Genomic DNA, 18,525 nt, shown 5'->3' with positions numbered 1-18,525 from the left:
TCAGTGATTAACAATTTTAGAAAAATAAGATTTTCATGCTTCACACTTGAAGTATTTTATTTACAATTATTCATTCATACACACGTTATAAAAACAATTTATATTAAAGTAGCCTAGTGTTTGTGATAAACAACGATATCTTTGAAGGCAAAGTTGGTACCCTCGAATTTGAGATGATCAACTGATCTGTCGAATGGGAATCCCAAAGATCTACTATCGAGCAATCCCTTGCCAGCAATGAGAGAATCAGTATGAACGGCTTTGTCCTCGTCGAACTTATTAACGATGACGAACAATCGTAAAGTCAGACCGTCGGGTTTACCGCGCGGAATGATGAGGCGACGGGACCAACCGTAGGGACGTTGACGAACCAGAAGTCCGGCATTTTCGTTGGCCAAAGATGCTTTGATAAGATCGTAAAACTCGTCGCTACCAAGGTCATCAGGACGTTGGAAGGCAAATTCGGAGTCGCGACGAGTGATGTAGTTATCTCCCTTTTCAACTGTTAAATATTCGGAGAGGAAAAATAGTAATTAGTTAACACAACAGTAGTGGCCTTGCTTGTACGAAAGAAAGTGACTGAAACTTACGATTGACCAGGAACTGATCCAGCTCGAAGTATTTGTGTTGGGATTGTTCAAGGCTGAGCTCTGCGTCGTTTTTGTCGAATTTGGGCCCGATGAAGATTCTGACAACTGCTTTAGTGGATACTTTACTGTTTACCTTGACTCCAACATTAAACTTCTCATGGTTCAGGCGTTTCTGCTTGACTATAACCGACGTCTTCTCGTCGTTGCTGCTGCACTTTTGGTATCCGAGAATCGCGTCAAACTCGTCAAAGTACGTTTTTAGTGAAGGGACGCTTACCCTGTCAACTTCGACACCTGGGAAGCCGATGTCTTCAGAGGTGTAGCTTGGCAAGCGGGCTTTGTAACTAGAAGAAAAAAATACGTACGAGTGAAAATGTGTAAAGAAGATGATGTCCAGCAATTAACAAACTACTACACGACGTAACCAACCTGATACCAATATCGACAATGCTTTTGTATATTCTGTAAAAAGCTGGATCCCTGACGTTAGCGTGCAAGTTCTCCAAGGCACTGATAATGTAATGGAATGGATCAGTGGGCTCCGGGTTGAATCCAAGAATGTGTCTAGCAGTAACGTCGTACGATCCGTAGTAATCCTGATCAGGCGAATCAGCATTACCCTGAGCCGCGTTCATCAGATCATCTAAGAACTCGTCTCCTTGGGGAACGTTGGATCCTTTCAGATTTCCAGTGTCTGCAGCTGTGATCAACCTATCCTGGTACTGCTTGACCAGGGTCAGGAACTGTTGTTTGAAGCTAGGGACAGGCGAGTTATGGGGCCTGTGAGGGAAAGGAATGCCGTTGTAGTCTGCCATGTATGGGTAGTAGCCTGTCTGAATGTTCTGGTTCCAGTCGAGATCTTCGATGAAACCGAGGCCATGGGACAGTCTTTCCAAGTTATATCTAGCCAGGAACATCTTGTGGTTGTTGAAGTATCTTTCACCACGACGATAGGTATCAATGTCGTACTTGGGACGATTCATGAATAACGGTACGTCGGCCGACTGATAGAAGTAGAAGTTTTCGACGCCGACATCCTCGATAAAGTATGAGATAAGGGCTTCAGGGTCAAAAGCATCGAGACGAGATACAATTTTGGAGTACTTAGCCACGATTTGATTGTCGCTGTTACCGCATTGGTCATCGTCTTGAGTTTCGTTAAACTTGGTGAATACGTACGAGTTATAGAAGTAGCTGGGCAGGGTTACATGGACATTGGGGATGCGGACGCGGCGAGTATCGTGGCGGGTCAATGAGGCTAGAACCACGCCGAAGAATCAGAGCATCTGATTGCTGACATCGCGGGACCAGGTTGAGACCACGGCAAAGGTTTCGAAATCTTTAGAGGTATAGAGAACATTGAAGAGGGCCTTGATCTCAGCCAGGTGTGGCGGGTAAAATGTTGAGGCAGAGCGACCGCGAGGCAAGATTCCGTTGTTGTACACTTTGATGTAAGCTTGAGCTGCATCCTGAAAATATCAAAGAATATAAACTATTGCTACAGAATGATCTGTAAAATGTAACTTACCTGGTCAACATTAGCAGTCAAAAGGTCCTCGACTTTGAAATTTGCAGCTTTGCTCATAACATTTGGAAAGGATGCTTGGAGGTCTTTGGGCTTCCAAAGTAGCTGATACATGAATAGCTGCCTACGCAGAAACTGCCTGTCTTTCACGAGATAGACATCCTCTTGAGCCGCGACTCCAGTGAGGATGATCGCAAGCACGAGACATGCCGCAAAACGCTTCATATTGCTAACACGATATTAACAAGTCCAAATGTTGAAGCTTTACTTTTATACATTCCTAAGGCAATCTCTTATCTTAACCACCATTACTTCCTATATGCACAGAAAAGTCTGTGCAAATGTTGCGAGATATATTGGACATTTTTTTTGCGATAAACACGGCTAATCCTTTTACCTATTCAAGTGTATGATAATTACAGTACCGTCGAGTCAAAGTTTCAAATTTGAATAATGCAGCTAGAAATGACAACTATAGCAATATATGCTCTGCTGTTCTATGAAGATAAACAGATCATATTTATTAAAAGTTTAGTTTTTCGAAACATTAATTTTATTTCACTTTTGTTAAGAATAATAGTGTAACTAATGCGCAGTTTTTTAAAAGCTGAATAAGTTAAGATTTTTAAAACAGTTTTGATCTCTTTTAAAATATATAAATGTTCACCTTTGCAGATAAACTTAAACAATTTATTCCTAAATAAAATCAATTGGAAGTTACTTATTCAAATAAACAGTAAATCATCGAAATACGGTAGTGCCCTTTCCCGTATATTTTAATAATTATTGAACACATAAGAATCATCAATTAATAATTATCAAGCAATATCATAGTCTATTGGTGAAAGTTCCGAGAAACGTTTTGGAACGCTTTATTTAAGTATAGTTGCTCTATAGCTAATTTAAAAAATTACCCACATCAGAACATAACAGAAGTATTATTTGCATCGATGATTGTTGCTATTTCGTTTAAATTGATTGTTTTAACTTCGAAAAACTTGAATTTAAACAAAGCGTTAAAGTGATAGTACTTTCGAGAGAAAGAATAATTAGTTTACTCAACTGAACAAAGAAGACATATAAATAAGTGATGAACAGCACTGTAGTGCTAGGTAATCTCAATATAAATAGTGATTATTAGTCAGTTTTTTATAGCATCAACAATGATAGTAGATGCTGTCTAAACGATATCACAGGACCTGTTCCTCGAACTCGTATACCAGAGATTTCCAATCGCAGGTGCCATCTTTCTTGCAGCTGACAATCGAAGTGAGTCATTCAGACACGTGGAAGGTAACCTTGTTCGGTGACTTGACGCTGTTGCACCTGTTATTGCAAATAAATTTTCTATAAATTTTGAAATTTTGAATAAATCCTGCGAGACCCACCTATAAAAGACGGCGACAACGTTTGTAGTGAACTTGCGGTTTGTTGCGAAGTAACGTATTTCGAGGTTTAAAAAAAATTTAATTTAAAAATTTGTCTACAATTTGATAAAAAAGTTTGTTTAAATATTTAGAAAATTATGTTTAACTTGTAGACAACTTTTTTAAATAGACATTTTTTTTCAATTCCCACATTCACTATATAAACATATGTGTTGAAAGTAAATCCATAAAGAAAAAAGTACCCTTCGAAGCCCAAAACTTAAATAAGTCTGCGGTGACTAAAATAATAAAAAAATGTTTGGCCTTCGAAGACCTATTGTACCTGACATATGGTATTTATAAACATTGTTTGATAATTTTTACAGTATTCCTGAGTTAATATAATTGTTTAATTGATTATTTAAACAATTGAAGGTACATTTACACAAAAAATTCAATATCTCATTTTTTTAAATTTAAGTTCTTGAGGTCCCCTTAAAACACAGTTAAACAATTTTTATGAAATTCAAGCTGTACAATGTACATTGATTGAATAAGTCTATGCATAAATAACTTTACCAGCAGTAGTGTGTCGTTAGCAGGTGGTTCCGGTTTGGGCCATTTGCGTACTCGTCGATCGGAACTAAATTTTACAAATGACAAAAGTAACGATGCATACTTTCACTTTGAAGTGCCATAAATTCGTTCTCAAAAGTCATAACCTTTCGTTGCGTGAGCTCGTACTTACAACGTAATCGTCTGGTTTGACGATCCATGCATCAACCTGCAGCAACTCGGGAAACGCCCGTTGCAGTCTTTGCGCGAATAAGCGAAGGTCATCCACGCCTTAAGGCGCCAGCTTCTCAGACACTTCATCGTTGATGTTCTGATCCGGTTTCTACTTTTTTAGCTTCTCTAGATCCTCCTCGCATAAACGACCAGCTATTCCAATGCAAGAATCAAACGAACAGTTATATCCAAAGCTCTATTTTAACAACGATCGTTAAAGTGCTTTCAAAGTCAAAGCGAGGAACTTCAATACGATCTTCTTTCCGGGGTACTTGCCTACAATTTTCTATTAAACTCACAATTCTCGATTCTGGAAACACTGCCGCGAACCCACTCGTAGGCCGTTCTCGTGCTGAAGTACGGATAAAAGTCCCTTCGAGGATTGTAACACGTGCGGTGATCATCCAACGGTGCTGGCTGAACAAGACCTCCGTTAACAGTCGTCAACAAAACCGGTACCGAAGGTACTAGCATCTTATGCACCTGATGACACTTACTTTTTTAGAAAAAAAAAATTGAAAAGAATATCTCTTCAAGACGTGTTTTCAGAATTTGTGACTCGCGTTTGATAAGATCAGCGCAAAAGACGAGGAAGGAATAAAAGTTTATAATATTCCTGCGCAACGTTGTAGTACATTTTTGAATATTTACAATTTGCATTCGGAATATCCCAATCGATGATTCTATGATTGCATCTATTAATCGTGCATGCAAATATTTTATAAATCAACCTAATCTGTATGTAAATATGAATTATTTATAAGGTTAGCGCTAAGTCTACGCGTATGTGTTTATGAAAAAATGAAAAATTGCAAGGCTTGGTGTTTGTCGAAGTTTATACTTACGGACTAAAGTTGATAAAAATCGAAGATTCATTCTTATTTACGTATTTCTGTATCAATCATCATAATGAACGAAATAAAGATGATATAATGCTTGTGGTGAAAAAAAAACATTTATTTTTCAAAATCATTATCAACACGTAAAATGTCAAAAAAATAATAATAAGTAAAAGGTCATTTAGTATAGGATTTTACGCTGGAAAAATGATTTATAGTGGTAATAAAGTACTATTTTAACATTATAAAAGTAATTAAAAACTATCGTTTGCGGGTATTTGACAATGGCTTACTTTAATACTGTTACCTAAGCATTTTATGCGGAGAGCATTATGTCATGTTCAACTTTCTTTATCGTATACATAAAACAGATCTATATGAATCACTAAAAAAAGCACGCAAAATTACTAACTGTTCCACAGAGTAGTCAGTAATCCTTCGATTTTTCAAGATCTTTTCCTTTAAAAGTGTTAAACGCAAATCTTTGTTACCCTAAATATCTCACGTCGTCACACCGAAACTTTCACCTAATCTTCATAATTTTTATTACAGAAACGGTTTGCCATGTAGGTAATACAGATCTACAGTCCATTCATTATAGTAGAGACGAAAATCATAGCGATCGTCAACGTTAAAATCTGTTCCGAAGTTCTCTCCGCTGCCGAATCGGACGCATCGGTTTCATTACCGGGCATCGTGGTCGTAGTCGGAATTTCCGTCGTGGTAGTCATCTCCTCTTCGTCCGTAGGTTTTTTGTTGCAGAATTCCATATCACAGCTATTGACCTGATCCTCGAACTCGCGCTCCAACGATTCCCAGTCACAAGTGCCGTCTTCGTTGCAGCTGACTAGGGGCGTCAGTCGTTCCGCCACGTGGAAGGTCACTTTGTTCGTAGGCTTGGCACCGTTACATCTGAAATTGATAATTATTATTATTGATGAAAATAAATTCAAAAATGTTTGAATGAGGCTGATCAATCGAATATCCGACCTGTAGAAGACGGCGACAACATTGGTAGCGAACGGTCCCAGGATGGAAGTGCGGTACTTGCGGTTTGCAGAGCTGGCATAGTTCGATGCTAGGGGTGGCTGTGGTTCATAGCCGATTTTCAAGGCTGACAGGAATGTTTGCAGAGTCATCGTGTGTGCGAAGTAGAAAACGCCTTTGGGCTCATTTGTGCTTCCCGATGCCAAACGCCTGCAAAAATCGATAGCAACAATTGTGAAAATTTCATTCATGATCGATCGAACAGAAAAGTAACAAAAAGTCAAGAGTTATTGTCGTAACCTCCACACGTGCACCCAACGACACTAAGTAATCGCATTTCAGATTGCGAGTTTCACTCTCGATTGAGCATCGAGCTCAAGCATGAAAATCCTATATTGCATCATCTATCGCGACAGCCGCACATGTATCCGATAATAAATATTCCACTCACTTGAAGTGCTGAAACATGTCGCTGAGCAGCGGACAACCGACCTTTGCGCTTATTTCGCGACCAGGACCGCAGCAGTAATAGTAGTTCAGATCTTCGCGGTATTCCATGATCTTGAGCTCCTCTTTGTTGAAAACTGAGCACCAGACGGACGTGCGATTCACGTACCAGGCGCTCTCGAAGCGGCACATTTCGTAGATCGATTTGATGGTTTTTTCTGCATGTTTCAGAGACCGTTACCGACACTTCCTGTTTTACCGACATTTGAAAAAAGGGATTTTCTCGTACAATAACTTACCAAAATCTAAAGGTCGATCGTATCCAAGCCGCTGACTTACACCTTGGATTAAACTCCTAATCTCTGGGCCACTGGTAAACTTGTCGCGCTCGACGTTAGTAAGAATCGGGTCGTAGCTTTTGTCCCACGCGGGGCAGTGTTTGTTCGGCTGAATATCGGGATAAAAGCTCGTTGTTAAAATGTCAGCTACTGATAAAATTTGTGCAATCGTGCACGTAGAAACGGACTTACCTGTAGCAATGTATCATTGACGGGTATATTCATGACCCTAGCAACTTCGCTCCTACCAAAGAGACCGCGAGCGAATGACTTGAGACTTTCCTTGGTCCGTTGCGTGTCCGTTGATCGGAACTGGAATTTACAAAAAAACAAACATATAAAATTACGAATACTTTTAATTCTCTAAATCGCCAAAAATTTACTCACAACGTAATCGTCTGGTTGAACGTTCCGCGCGTCAACCTGCAGCAGCTCAGGGAACGCGCGTTGCAACCGTTGCGCCAGGAATTGAAGGTCATCCTCGCCCTGAGGCGCCAGCAAATCAGCCATCGCGTTGTTTATGTTCCGATCTGGCTTCCAGTTCTTCAACTTCTGCAGATCCTCGTCGCATAGACGACCATCTGTTCGAGTGTCGGGAAGTTATTATGACATCGACAACCCGGTTTTACCGACTGATTTCGAGTCTACTCACCCCCTTTCTCGTGATTCTTCACTATCTGGTCCCGCATCGCTGGCAAAGCGAGGAGTTGCGGTACCACCTTCTTTCCGGGGTATCGAGTTCCGTGCCTCGACAGCACCCATATCTGCATCGGAACACAAGCTATACGAGAATAACAATACGATTATGAATTTTCGAAACAGTCCAATTTGACTTTTTTTCACTACAATTATATAACTAGAGCCAATGGTCAAGATTTAAAAGAAAAATGGTTTTCCCACTATTCAGTATTGCACAACGCTGTATAGTCTCATCAATGTTTCTCTATGACACCGCTTACGAAATACTCTTTTACTCACAGCTCTCGGCCCTTGAAACGTTGCCGTGAACCCGCTCGTAGGCGGTCCTCGTGCTGAAATACGGATACAAGTCCCTTCGAGGATCGTAGCACGTGCGCTCCTGGTCCACCGCGGCAGGCTGCACGAGGGCCACACTAGCCAGCAGAATCGCTATCGACGCTCCCAGCATCTTGCGCTACTGTACTTGGGGTCACTATTGCAGCTTCGAAAGACACTGGGTTGTAGAGCTGTTTTTTCACGTGCAAAAAAAATAATGAAAGTTTTTCCAGCGCTCTTGCGAGACGTTTATTTATCGAGAACGTGACTCGAGAGCCGACCGATTGTTGACGTTTGTCCTTGCGAAGATCATGCATCGAAGCAGGAAACTCAATGTTAACACGTTTTCACTTGTCGCGATGTGTCAAGCTCGCGATCGCCGTAATCACATTGTATTACGAAGCGTCGAATTTGGTATTATTATATAAAGGTCTACTATAGTTTTCGTTTGTATGCTAATGCGGCCTGCATGTAAGTAACGATGCAACAATTACGGCGACGAGCATAATTATGCCAATTGTTGGCCGCGTATGAGTTATCGCCTCGATTTGAGTACCGCCGAGCGTCGAGAGATACTAAAATACAAGTACGCCTACAGTAATTTATCCTTAGTTTTCTAACTGGACACTTCAGAACGCGTTATACACGCGGCCTCACCCCTTTTTTATCGGCGCGCGACTTTTTTCTCCGTCATCGCGGATTCATTAACAATGAATTGATTCAAGCCCGGCCGATCGACTCATAAATCTAACTCGCTCTCTCGCGCGCACGCGTTCCGTCAATTAATCCAGTTTAACGCGCGGACTAATGCATATCGCATGACGACACGATCGAGTTTAATAAAGTAAGCTTTGTCCGCGTAACCACAAAGAGACAAGCGTGTAACAATACATAAGAACAAAAGTGACAAAACGATCACACAGCTATACTTACAACACACGAGTGTATATAAATTTCAGCAACTTACCTCGCGCCGAATCAGCGAATTCGAATGCTCGACATGCGCGCCCGCGCGCGTGCTACGATAGAAAGCGACCGCACTACACAGCACACTCGTGGTAAGTGACCAACTATACATAAAGTACTGGACGTTCGTTCGCCGGACGGCGAAAAAAAACGGTCGGGAGGGGATAGAGCCGCAGTAACGGATGGGAGGATCGGAAGAGAGAAGAAGAAGAAGAAAAAAAACGAAATGTTAAATCGAACGAAGTGTGTTAGTGTTTATTATACATATGTACATACATTATTATAGCGTCTTTGGTTTTATTCAAATTCTCCTCGTTTTTCTTCTTTTCTTTTGTTTCCTTAAACCTATTGGTAACAAAAATCTAAATTACAATGATCGGCAGTGTCGGCGTACTTTTGTTCGAAGGTATCCCAGTCGCAAACGCCGTCGGGACAGTCGGGCAGAGACCAGGGACGCTCGGTCGCGTGAATGGTAACCTTGTGGGTGGATTTGTTTTCGGAGTTACATCTGGAGGAGAGAGAAAAAAGAGAGACAGTGATGAATACGCATGTTAGAGAATATAGTATATACGCGGGATTTCCCGCGTGTACGAGAGCGAAGCGCGTATTATGGCTTCTAATTGCGGGTATGGACGGTGTGTCCGGCGGGGGAGAAACGAGACGAGAGGGAATTTCGAGAGCGTAACGATCATTTTTCAAAGAGCAGATGTTTGGGCTTTCACAAATAAACCATCAAAACGAATGTTCTCTTCTCTTTCAGTTTTAATACCTCGGAACTCTGTTTTGAGAACGATTTGTGTCTTGTATGCGCGCCAAAAGTTATCAGCGGTTTGAAGATAGCGCCTTGCGAATAGCTGCACACGGAATAACCATTAAATGTCGTAATTATATACGAAAGTTCTTGTAGTATCTTCCGTGAAATTTTCCGCTATCAATATACAGTGGCGCAACTGTTATTCGCTTTGAGGCTAATTGGGACGTGGGTTTTTGCAAAGGCTCTTTGTGCCCGGGCTTTATATATAATTTAACTGAAAATATTTATCGAGGTATTTTCAGAAAATAAACATCTTAGAGCCTTGACCAGCGGAGTCTGTACGTGTTCGGAGTCTTTTATAAGCATAACGAATGCAAGTATACCTGTAGAGAACGAGGATGAGGTTGCCACCGAAAGGTCCGACGAGCGACGTTCGGAACTTCCTGTCGATCATCTGTTGATAGTTGGTCGCCACAAACGGGACCTCGCTCTCGGTCATGCCCATAGCGCCCATCGTCGCCGCGAGCATGACTGTGTGGCCGAAGTAGAAGACACTCTTTGGTTCGCCACTCTTTTCTTGGCCGTTTTTCACCACGTTTCTGTGTACGTTTACCAAATTATCACCTTCATCCCAACGATTAGCCTTATGATCAAAGGATGAATAAATTTACCTGAACCGTTGGACCAAATCCTTGACCGTAGGACAAGCTATCTGCTTGTTGATGGGCCTTCCAGGACCAGCGTAGTAGTAGGTACCGATGTCCTCGCGGAACTCCAGAGCTTGCATGTCCTCGGGATCGAAAACCAGACACCAGGTGGACCACTGTCCCTTTCTCTTCCAAGCAGTCTCGTAACGACATATCTCCCAGAGCAGAAGCACCGTACCTGATAGGCAGATTTTCATACAATCAAGAGCGTCGTAAAGATAAGGTTTATTATTGTTTGCATGTAAGTTATTCACCTCGGTCGATTTCTTCCTCAAAGCCGAGACGTTCGGTGATTCTCTCCACAGTAGCGTTGAATTCAGCTCCGCTTTCCGTGAATGCATCAGACTCGTTCCAGGGGTTGAGCTTCAGACTCGCTTGGTAGGTTGGGCAGTTCATGTTGACCTGAACAGACACGCGATTGAAGTGTTGCATTTTTTTTAGTTCGGAGTATTTAGGACTAGTGGAAAGTTTTTCGATTATACGTACGTATAAGAGCGAATCGTTATTCGGGACCTTCTCCGGGACTACGGTCACTCCCTCGCCCTCGAATATGCCTTCCATCAGGGCTGTCTGACTAGCCTGTGTCCTTTGGTTGTCCGTTCCTCTGAACTGTACGCGCGAAATTTTACGTTATCATATAATGGAAAAATTGTTGATGTTTTACTGAACAATCTCATACTTTGTAATCCTTTTGCGAGGCGCCCGGAATGCTTCCCGCCTTCAAGAGTTCGGGGAAGGTATCTTTCAGGCGCTTGCCAAAGTTCTTCAACTCCTCCTCGCCGTTTTTGTTCAACAAAGCTGGTGGTATCTCGTCCGCGGGTGGTATCAGCACCCATTGCTTCAGAAGTTCCAAATCGGAGTCGCAGAGCTTACCCCCTGTGTCATGTAAGATCGGTTGAGTATAATCTATTAATTTTTCGGGAGAAATTTTTGATTAGTTCATCATACTCACGTCCTTTCTCGTGGTTTTCGATGATTTCGTCCCTCAGCTGGTCCAGTTTCCGATATCTGTTGATCAGCTTGGGTTCCGGATACCGAGCGCCGTGACGGATGAAAGCCCAAATTTGTACCGGCTTACATTCTGCGCACGAATTATTGGTATTTTGTAATATCACGTAGGGATGTAATACAATGAAAAACTGCCGATGACCCAGTTTATTCTAAGAGTTATATTTTTGGTGATGACTTGGCAAAGCTGTATAAGCAATATACATCTAAAAACAAGCTTGAATATATTAAAATAATGGCATACGGGAGTCGTATGAAGAAAACAGTCTGACGTACGATGGTATCAAGGTAACGTGGTAAAGCTGAGTAAGCTCGACTGAATTTTAAAAAAGTAGCTATGATATATCGCGCTATTAAAGCGGCATTTGAATTATGGATTAGATTAGAATCAATCGCACAGCAGAAAAAAAAATTTAAAAGACTCACTCGAATCCGACGGCAGCCGCGTGAGATTGTGTCCTCGAGCCCTTTCGTAAGTAGTTCTGCTGGCCAGATACAGGTAGTGATCTTCCTCTTCCGTGTAGCAGCGAATCTTGGAGTGACTTATGAGGAAGACGCACAGAAGCACCACCAAAACTGCTACAGCCCCGAGGGCTCCCAACCAGAATCCCCACCGTTTCATTTCGAAGCCAGCTTACGGATTTAGGAAATACTGCGGTATCCAAATTTCAATGGTTTAATAATTATGATAACAGGTACTTGTAGCTACGAGCGCGAGCAGCAGGACACTGCTCGATGACGTTCCAAAAGAGAGTAACGTTCGCCAGTGGAAAGACAGAAAGATAGCGAGGAGGCACGGCTTTTTTATACACATATCGGGAGCGAGAGCGATGCCGGTCTCCGGCTTGTAACGATGATAAAAGAGATGATAATTCGGTCTAAGGTGTACATATGTTTTATTATTGATAACAAGAGTCTATATTGCACTGATCTGCGTTAGCGGAGTGTTTCCGTTGAGAATATTGTCTTCTCGCGCATAAACAGTTGTACAGATGCCTCGCGCGATCGAGACGCGCGCGGATATTTATTATGCGCGCGAAAGATGATGACCTTGTTTTGAACGCTTTCTTATCATAGGTACTACACGTATTACAACAATCGAATTATGGGTGATTTCAGATATTGCTGTTTGATTGGCTCAAAATATTTGTAATTTGATCGTCGAAGCGGAAGACGGGTGTATACTGGTAGTAAAAACAGCTACGAATTGGTTAGCTGGACTCTTTTGTAGAGCCCATCATCTGGTATGGTTTCTGGACAGTGAAATATTCAGACAGCTCATACCCTGTACTGCGTCACCAGAAAAAACGACCTCCCCAGAGATGATCGGAGTTGATATTTTTTTCCAGACTCCCGATATTTGCATGACAATCAATTGACAATCCAAACAGCGGCTCATTTGGCGTATCGTTGTAGCAATGAGTGAACCCCAAAAGTTCTGTCAAGTCGCGTTATAGGAGGGAATGACCAATCAGCTCATTCTTCGTTCATGCGGTATCGCAGTTGGTCACGTGCTTGGGTACCTTCAAGCCCTAAGGACCAAAACCTGCAGACTAGTATTTTTGTATCGACAGGCGTCGTTTACATCGTCAGCGGAGCCTATCTAAAGTGTGGGTAAACAATGGAAATGGAGACAATTCATCGACTCGTGATATGATGATACGGAATCTATGGAATAATACCTGTTTCCATGACGCCACCAAAGTTGAGACGATCATTTGCGTCTTGCAGAATTGTGTGAGATTCAACCCTCCGTGAACTTGGTGATGTGGTCCTTGAACTGAGGAACCTTGTCCGAGTTTGTCTGGTAGGTGTAACACAGTTTCTGTACAGCTGTTCGAAAGTAAATATTTGAGTAAACTCGATTGATTAAGTTATAGAATTGCACGGCGTTTGATTAGAGGCATATACCTAATGCGTATGGAAGTGTGTCGTCGAATTTTTTGACACTTTACGGAATAAAACGGTCGATCGTTCCTGAAGTTTTTCCTAATGGGAAGGGCATTCGTATGAACTATAGCAAGTCATTTTTATTGAACAAGCAGCGTTTGTTTCATCAAAGAATTCTAATGAATTAATTTTTGTATTATACAATTGTTTAAAAAATAATCGCTATCGAAGGCAATTTTGTGGGTTACATCCCTTTACATCAGCAAAAAATACTTATACATTATAAATATCAGCGATATTACTTTGTAGTTTATTCTTTATTCTAAAATCGACGAATCAAAATAAAAAAACTGCAATTTCGTAGCTTTCCATACGAATCTTTGGAAAAAACCTTGGCGTATGAAGATGCGAAAAATTTTTTATTAGGAGTGTTTGAATCATTCTTATCACTGATCACACAACCTGTACCTATTTGTTTAAAAAGATACAAGTTAATTACGATACTTTTTTGAATGCAGACTTGATCGGTATAGACGTATTCATCGAATGAGATTCGAATATACGTATATCTTATAATTAGCAACTTTTCCAGTCTCAATGAAAGAACCAGATAAGTTCTCGTTTGGAAACGATCCAAATTTGGGTCGCACTGCTGTGTCTTGGGAAAAGTTTTATGAGCCTGGAATAATCTTCAGTTCTGCGCATCGTTTTTATTTTATTTTCTCACTGATAACAGAAATTCAAATTGCACCGATCAGCGGCATTGGCGTATTTTCGCTCGAACATCTCCCAGTCGCAGATGCCGTTGGTACATCCCGATACAGGCCAGAGGCGCTCAGACACATGGAGGGTTACTTTGTGTCGAGTCGTCTTGTTATCGCTGCATCTATAGACGGATGCGTTTGTCAATATCGTTCGTAAATGTCTAGAAAGAAGTGAGATTGATTTTCAAACAAGTTTACTTAACATACCTGTGGAAGACGGCTACGAGATTGCCGGCAAATGGTCCTATCAATGAACTTCTGAGCGTCCTGTCGCCTGCTGCACGGTAATTAGTCGACAGGAGTGGGTATGGGTCTTTGCCAATACCCATTGCAGCCATAGTCGTCTGAAGTGTCACTGTGTGACTGAAGTAGAAGACGCCTTTCGGCTCGTCGGCATTTTTCTCCAGATTTCTGAATTGATTGTTCCCATGTTATTATAATGTCTGATAAATCTTGAGAATAGAACTCACCTGAATCTTCTGATCATGTCCTGTAATGGTGGACAGCCAAGCATCTCGTTTATGCGTCGTCCAGGTCCACAATAGTAATAACAACCGATATCCTCGCGGTACTCGAATACCTTGATATCCTCTGCGCTAAAAGCTGCGCACCAGGCTGATCGTTCGTGCCAGGCCGTTTCGAAACGACAGATCTCGTAGATGAGCAACATTGCATCTGAGATCGACAAGATATACGTTGCAGTTTACAATCCTATTGATGACAATTTGTAACATACCTGTGTCGATGATACTCTCAAATCCAAGACGATCGGACACATTTTGCAGAACGGCTCGAAAATCGGGACCGTTTGTAAACTTAATTGTCTCACTATTAACTATGGGGTCGGATATCAAACTGTCCGCGTACGCAGGACAATTTTTGTACGCCTGTAGATAAATGTAGTTGTGAATTCAATTCAGTGATACATGTCACACCATGAACTTTATACTTACATACAAAAGCGAATCATTCTTTGGTGGTTCTTCTGGTTTTACCTTCTTACCCTCCAACAAACCATCCATGAAAGCTTCCATACTAGCTTTTGTCCTCTGCGTATCCGTGGATCTGAACTATAAGCATAAAATGTAAATCAATTTCGATATGATAAAAAAAATCGAGAAAACATACTTTGTAGTCTGTCTCCCAGTCGTCCCGCGAATTGTCGACTCGCAAGAGTTCGGGGTAGCTCTCTTTCAGGCGCCTGGCTAACTCTCGCAGCTCCTTCTTACCGTTCTCGGCCAGCTCTTTTGCCGACATCTTGTTCGACTCTGGTTTTATTCTCCATTCTCGCAAATTTTTCAAATCAGTGGCGCAGAGCTTACCTCCTGTATATTGAATTACAAAATAGATGGGTTTTATTAATAACTCAAAGAAAATGACTGCGTAATTCACTTACGATTGACGTGGTTCGAAAGAATCTGATTTCGAATTTGGTTCAACTGCGGAAATTTCTCGATCACGTCTCTGTTAGGGTATCGTGTGCCATGTCTAATTAATGCCCAGATTTGTACTGGTTTACATCCTTTGAACAATTAGACCCATTACTCTACATTGAAATTAATAATCCAATATCGACTTACTTGAATCAATTAGGTGTCGTGTGACATTTCCTCTGGCCGACTTGTAAGCTGTCCTGGTGCCCATTAGTCGATAGGGTGCATCGTTCTCCGCGTAACATCGTTCTTCGGCATCAGTGACGAAAAAAAAGAGCGATAGTAGAGCTAACAACGTTATACTTAGAACAGTCATTGCAAAAACGTTGAAAAAGTCATAGACAAAGTTTCGCGTGTAGTTTGCACGGACTGAAAGGTAAAAGCAACTTTGAAAAGATATAATAGCTTGTTTTATTTGAATATTTTATTAGCTTATCGTGAGCAATAAATTTAATAGCTTCATTAGTTACAAAGCTGCTGGCTAAGGAAACATTCAAATGGAATCCAAACATTAGCCTCTTTGCAAGTTGATTATTCAAAACTTTTTGATTTATCCTCTGCCACGAAAATTCTGCTAATTCGGATTAGCTATACTCGGCGTTATCATAAACTTCACAGTAACATCATACAATAAAATAGATATAAAGCTTACTTAACAATCATTAGAGTGTATTTTAATGTTAAAGCAACATCGCATACGAATGTGAAATTCATGATCCACGTGTAAAACCTATAAAACCCATGTAGACATACTACGCAAATGTCCAAATCTTCAAATAAGTAAAATTAAATAGATAGCAGCGTCGTAATTGCGACAAATAAAACCGTACCAATGAGTATTGAAAGGTTCTCGACTAATCTATTGGCGAGTTACAAAAATGCAAATTGCACTGATCAGCTGCGTCGGCATATTTTTGTTCAAAGATCTCCCAATCGCAGATACCATCGGCACAACCGGAGACTGGCCACAAACGCTCAGATACATGTAGAGTAACTTTGTGTTGAGTCACTCCATTATTACTGCACCTTTAGACGAATGGTTATGACAACATCAGTCACTTACTGTATAATCCATTGAATGATTGAAGACTGGCCATACCTGTGAAAGACGGCCACTAGATTACCGGCAAACGGTCCTATCAGTGAAGTTTTGAACGTCCTATCGCCTGCTGCATGGTAATTGCTGGATAGAAGTGGATATTTGTCCTTTCCGATGCCCATTGCTGCCATAGTTGCCTGAAGTGTCACCGTGTGTGTGAAGTAAAAGACGGCTTTGGGCTCGTCGGCATTTTTCTCAAAATTTCTAAGTGCCATGGTTGATGAATATATATTTAAAAGTACAATGAATCGTGTAGGCAATCCTAATAAGACAACACGAATCTCACCTAAATCTTCTGATCATGTCCTGTAATGGTGGACAGCCAAGCATCTCGTTTATGCGTCGTCCAGGTCCGCAGTAATAATAGCAACCAATATCCTCCCGGTACTCGAGTACATTGATATCCTTTGAGCTAAAAGCTGCGCACCAGGCTGATCGACCGTGCCAGGCCGTTTCGAAGCGACAGATCTCGTAGACGAACAACATTGCATCTGGGATCGACAAGGAATGCGTTGCAGTTTACTTTCATATTAATCGATGACAATATGTAACATACCTGTGTCGATGAGACTCTCAAATCCAAGACGATCGGACACATTTTGCTGAACGGCTCGAAAATCGGGACCGTTTGTAAACTTAATTGTCTCACTATTAACTATGGGGTCGGATATCAAACTGTCCTCGTACGCAGGGCAATTTTTGTACGTCTGTAGATAAATGTCGTTGTGCCTTCAATATAGTGAACTATATAACACTTAATTATTAATTAAACCTATTACTCACATACAAAAGCGAATCCTTCTTTGGTGGTTCTTCCGGTTTCACCTTTTTCCCCTCTAACAAGCCATCCATGAAAGCCTCCATACTCGCTTTCGTTCTTTGTATATCTGTCGCTCTAAACTATCAATAACAACAATTTTATTGAAAATGGAATAATACAATATTGAGATTGGCCACACAGTGCACATACTTTATAGTCCGCCTCTGTACAGTTTTGCGAACTTTCCACATGCAGGAGTTCGGGGTAGCTATCTTTCAGGCGCCTGGCAAACTCTCGCATCTCCTTCTTGCCGCTCTCGGTCAACTCTTTTGCCGGCATCTTGTTCGGCTCCGGATTCATTTTCCATTCTCGTAAATTTTTTAAATCGGCATCACAGAGCTTACCCCCTTAAATAAAAAAAATATTCGATGCATCATACTGAGCTGTTCACTCTACAAATAGTTATATAATTCACTCACTTTGATTGTGGTTTAAAAGAATCTCGTCTCGCAATCCATTTAACTGTGAGAACTGCTTGATCACGTTGCTGTCGGGGTAACGCGCGCCGTGTCGAATCAATGCCCAGATTTGCACTGGTTTACATGCTACACACAAATTTTTATAATATACGATAAAAAGTTTACATACTAATATTAACTAACCTGATTCAATTGGTAAACGAGTGGCATTTCCTCTGCTCGATTCGTAAGCCGTCTTGGTGCCCATCAAGAGATGAGGTATATCGATCTCCGCGTAACATTCTTCATCTCCATTGACAACAAAAAGAAAGACCGACAGTAGGGCCAGTAATATTATAATGCTTGAAGCAGACATTGTTTGGATCTGCAAAGCTTACTTTGAACAGTTTCCCTGAGCTAATGAACCGCATTTCTGATAACACGTTGAATTTTTAAACACTTACGTTATCACAACTGCAGCAAATGAGAAAAAGTTAAAAAGACGAAGTCTGTCACGTCAATTCATTTACTGTTGTGATGAAATGAACGGCTTCAAAGATTTGCATGTATAATATGTTATTAGCAGTTATCGTTGTAATCCCCAGCAGTAAGTCAACTTGTAGATAATGAGTAAGATTATATATAACATGAAAACTGATAGCGTTTGATAAAACGGATATGCTAAGTAAGTAAGTAATCTGTTCAAAACGATAGTAAATATGTAGTAAAACATTTCAATAGAACAAAATATTGTCTTGTGTTATACATTCTTTCAAAAAATTGTTAAAGA

General features: G+C 41.1%; 5 protein-coding genes across 6 annotated transcripts; all 5 read right to left on the bottom strand.

The window, feature by feature from the left end:
* Positions 1 to 25: 25 nt before the first annotated feature.
* On the bottom strand, positions 26 to 4,875 carry LOC100121681 (arylphorin subunit beta). The gene is given in 7 exon segments (XM_031921994.1): positions 26 to 502; positions 591 to 934; positions 1,020 to 2,059; positions 2,119 to 3,441; positions 3,504 to 4,125; positions 4,231 to 4,424; positions 4,571 to 4,875. Coding segments are annotated over 4 exon segments (1,995 nt in total). The 5' UTR covers positions 2,341 to 3,441; positions 3,504 to 4,125; positions 4,231 to 4,424; positions 4,571 to 4,875; the 3' UTR covers positions 26 to 113.
* A 335-nt stretch (positions 4,876 to 5,210) lies between these two features.
* Positions 5,211 to 8,984, bottom strand: LOC100121717 (multiple inositol polyphosphate phosphatase 1). 2 transcript variants are annotated; one of them, XM_016981787.2, is made up of 9 exons: positions 8,864 to 8,984; positions 7,861 to 8,087; positions 7,535 to 7,663; positions 7,270 to 7,463; positions 7,075 to 7,194; positions 6,844 to 6,991; positions 6,549 to 6,762; positions 6,101 to 6,307; positions 5,211 to 6,022 (listed from the first exon to the last, which is right to left on the bottom strand). In XM_016981787.2, the coding sequence occupies exons 2-9, from the start codon at positions 8,027 to 8,029 to the stop codon at positions 5,692 to 5,694; spliced, it is 1,512 nt and encodes a 503-aa protein (XP_016837276.1). In that variant the 5' UTR covers positions 8,030 to 8,087; positions 8,864 to 8,984; the 3' UTR covers positions 5,211 to 5,691. The 2 variants fall into 2 exon arrangements, with proteins under 2 accessions (XP_016837276.1, XP_016837275.1); XM_016981786.2 differs by having other exon boundaries at positions 7,861 to 8,095; positions 8,864 to 8,962.
* A 107-nt stretch (positions 8,985 to 9,091) lies between these two features.
* On the bottom strand, positions 9,092 to 13,778 carry LOC107980464 (multiple inositol polyphosphate phosphatase 1-like). The gene is made up of 10 exons (XM_016981788.2): positions 13,243 to 13,778; positions 13,014 to 13,164; positions 11,758 to 12,934; positions 11,276 to 11,404; positions 11,003 to 11,199; positions 10,810 to 10,932; positions 10,578 to 10,725; positions 10,288 to 10,501; positions 10,000 to 10,215; positions 9,092 to 9,370 (listed from the first exon to the last, which is right to left on the bottom strand). The coding sequence occupies exons 3-10, from the start codon at positions 11,951 to 11,953 to the stop codon at positions 9,208 to 9,210; spliced, it is 1,386 nt and encodes a 461-aa protein (XP_016837277.1). The 5' UTR covers positions 11,954 to 12,934; positions 13,014 to 13,164; positions 13,243 to 13,778; the 3' UTR covers positions 9,092 to 9,207.
* Positions 13,779 to 13,917: 139 nt separating this feature from the next.
* On the bottom strand, positions 13,918 to 15,789 carry LOC100121734 (multiple inositol polyphosphate phosphatase-like venom protein). Its single transcript, NM_001161711.1, is given in 8 exon segments — positions 13,918 to 14,107; positions 14,193 to 14,396; positions 14,456 to 14,660; positions 14,722 to 14,872; positions 14,939 to 15,055; positions 15,114 to 15,310; positions 15,382 to 15,507; positions 15,566 to 15,789. Coding segments are annotated over 8 exon segments (1,332 nt in total). The 5' UTR covers positions 15,735 to 15,789; the 3' UTR covers positions 13,918 to 13,944.
* Positions 15,790 to 16,066: 277 nt separating this feature from the next.
* Positions 16,067 to 18,433, bottom strand: LOC107980665 (multiple inositol polyphosphate phosphatase 1). The gene is made up of 8 exons (XM_016981790.2): positions 17,940 to 18,433; positions 17,757 to 17,882; positions 17,488 to 17,684; positions 17,301 to 17,417; positions 17,074 to 17,224; positions 16,804 to 17,008; positions 16,518 to 16,721; positions 16,067 to 16,444 (listed from the first exon to the last, which is right to left on the bottom strand). The coding sequence occupies exons 1-8, from the start codon at positions 18,109 to 18,111 to the stop codon at positions 16,273 to 16,275; spliced, it is 1,344 nt and encodes a 447-aa protein (XP_016837279.1). The 5' UTR covers positions 18,112 to 18,433; the 3' UTR covers positions 16,067 to 16,272.
* Positions 18,434 to 18,525: the final 92 nt, after the last annotated feature.

This window comes from Nasonia vitripennis, chromosome 1 (genome assembly GCF_009193385.2).
Source record: "Nasonia vitripennis strain AsymCx chromosome 1, Nvit_psr_1.1, whole genome shotgun sequence".
NCBI classification, from domain to species: domain Eukaryota; kingdom Metazoa; phylum Arthropoda; class Insecta; order Hymenoptera; family Pteromalidae; genus Nasonia; species Nasonia vitripennis.
This window is presented reverse-complemented; position numbering and strand designations above follow the sequence as displayed.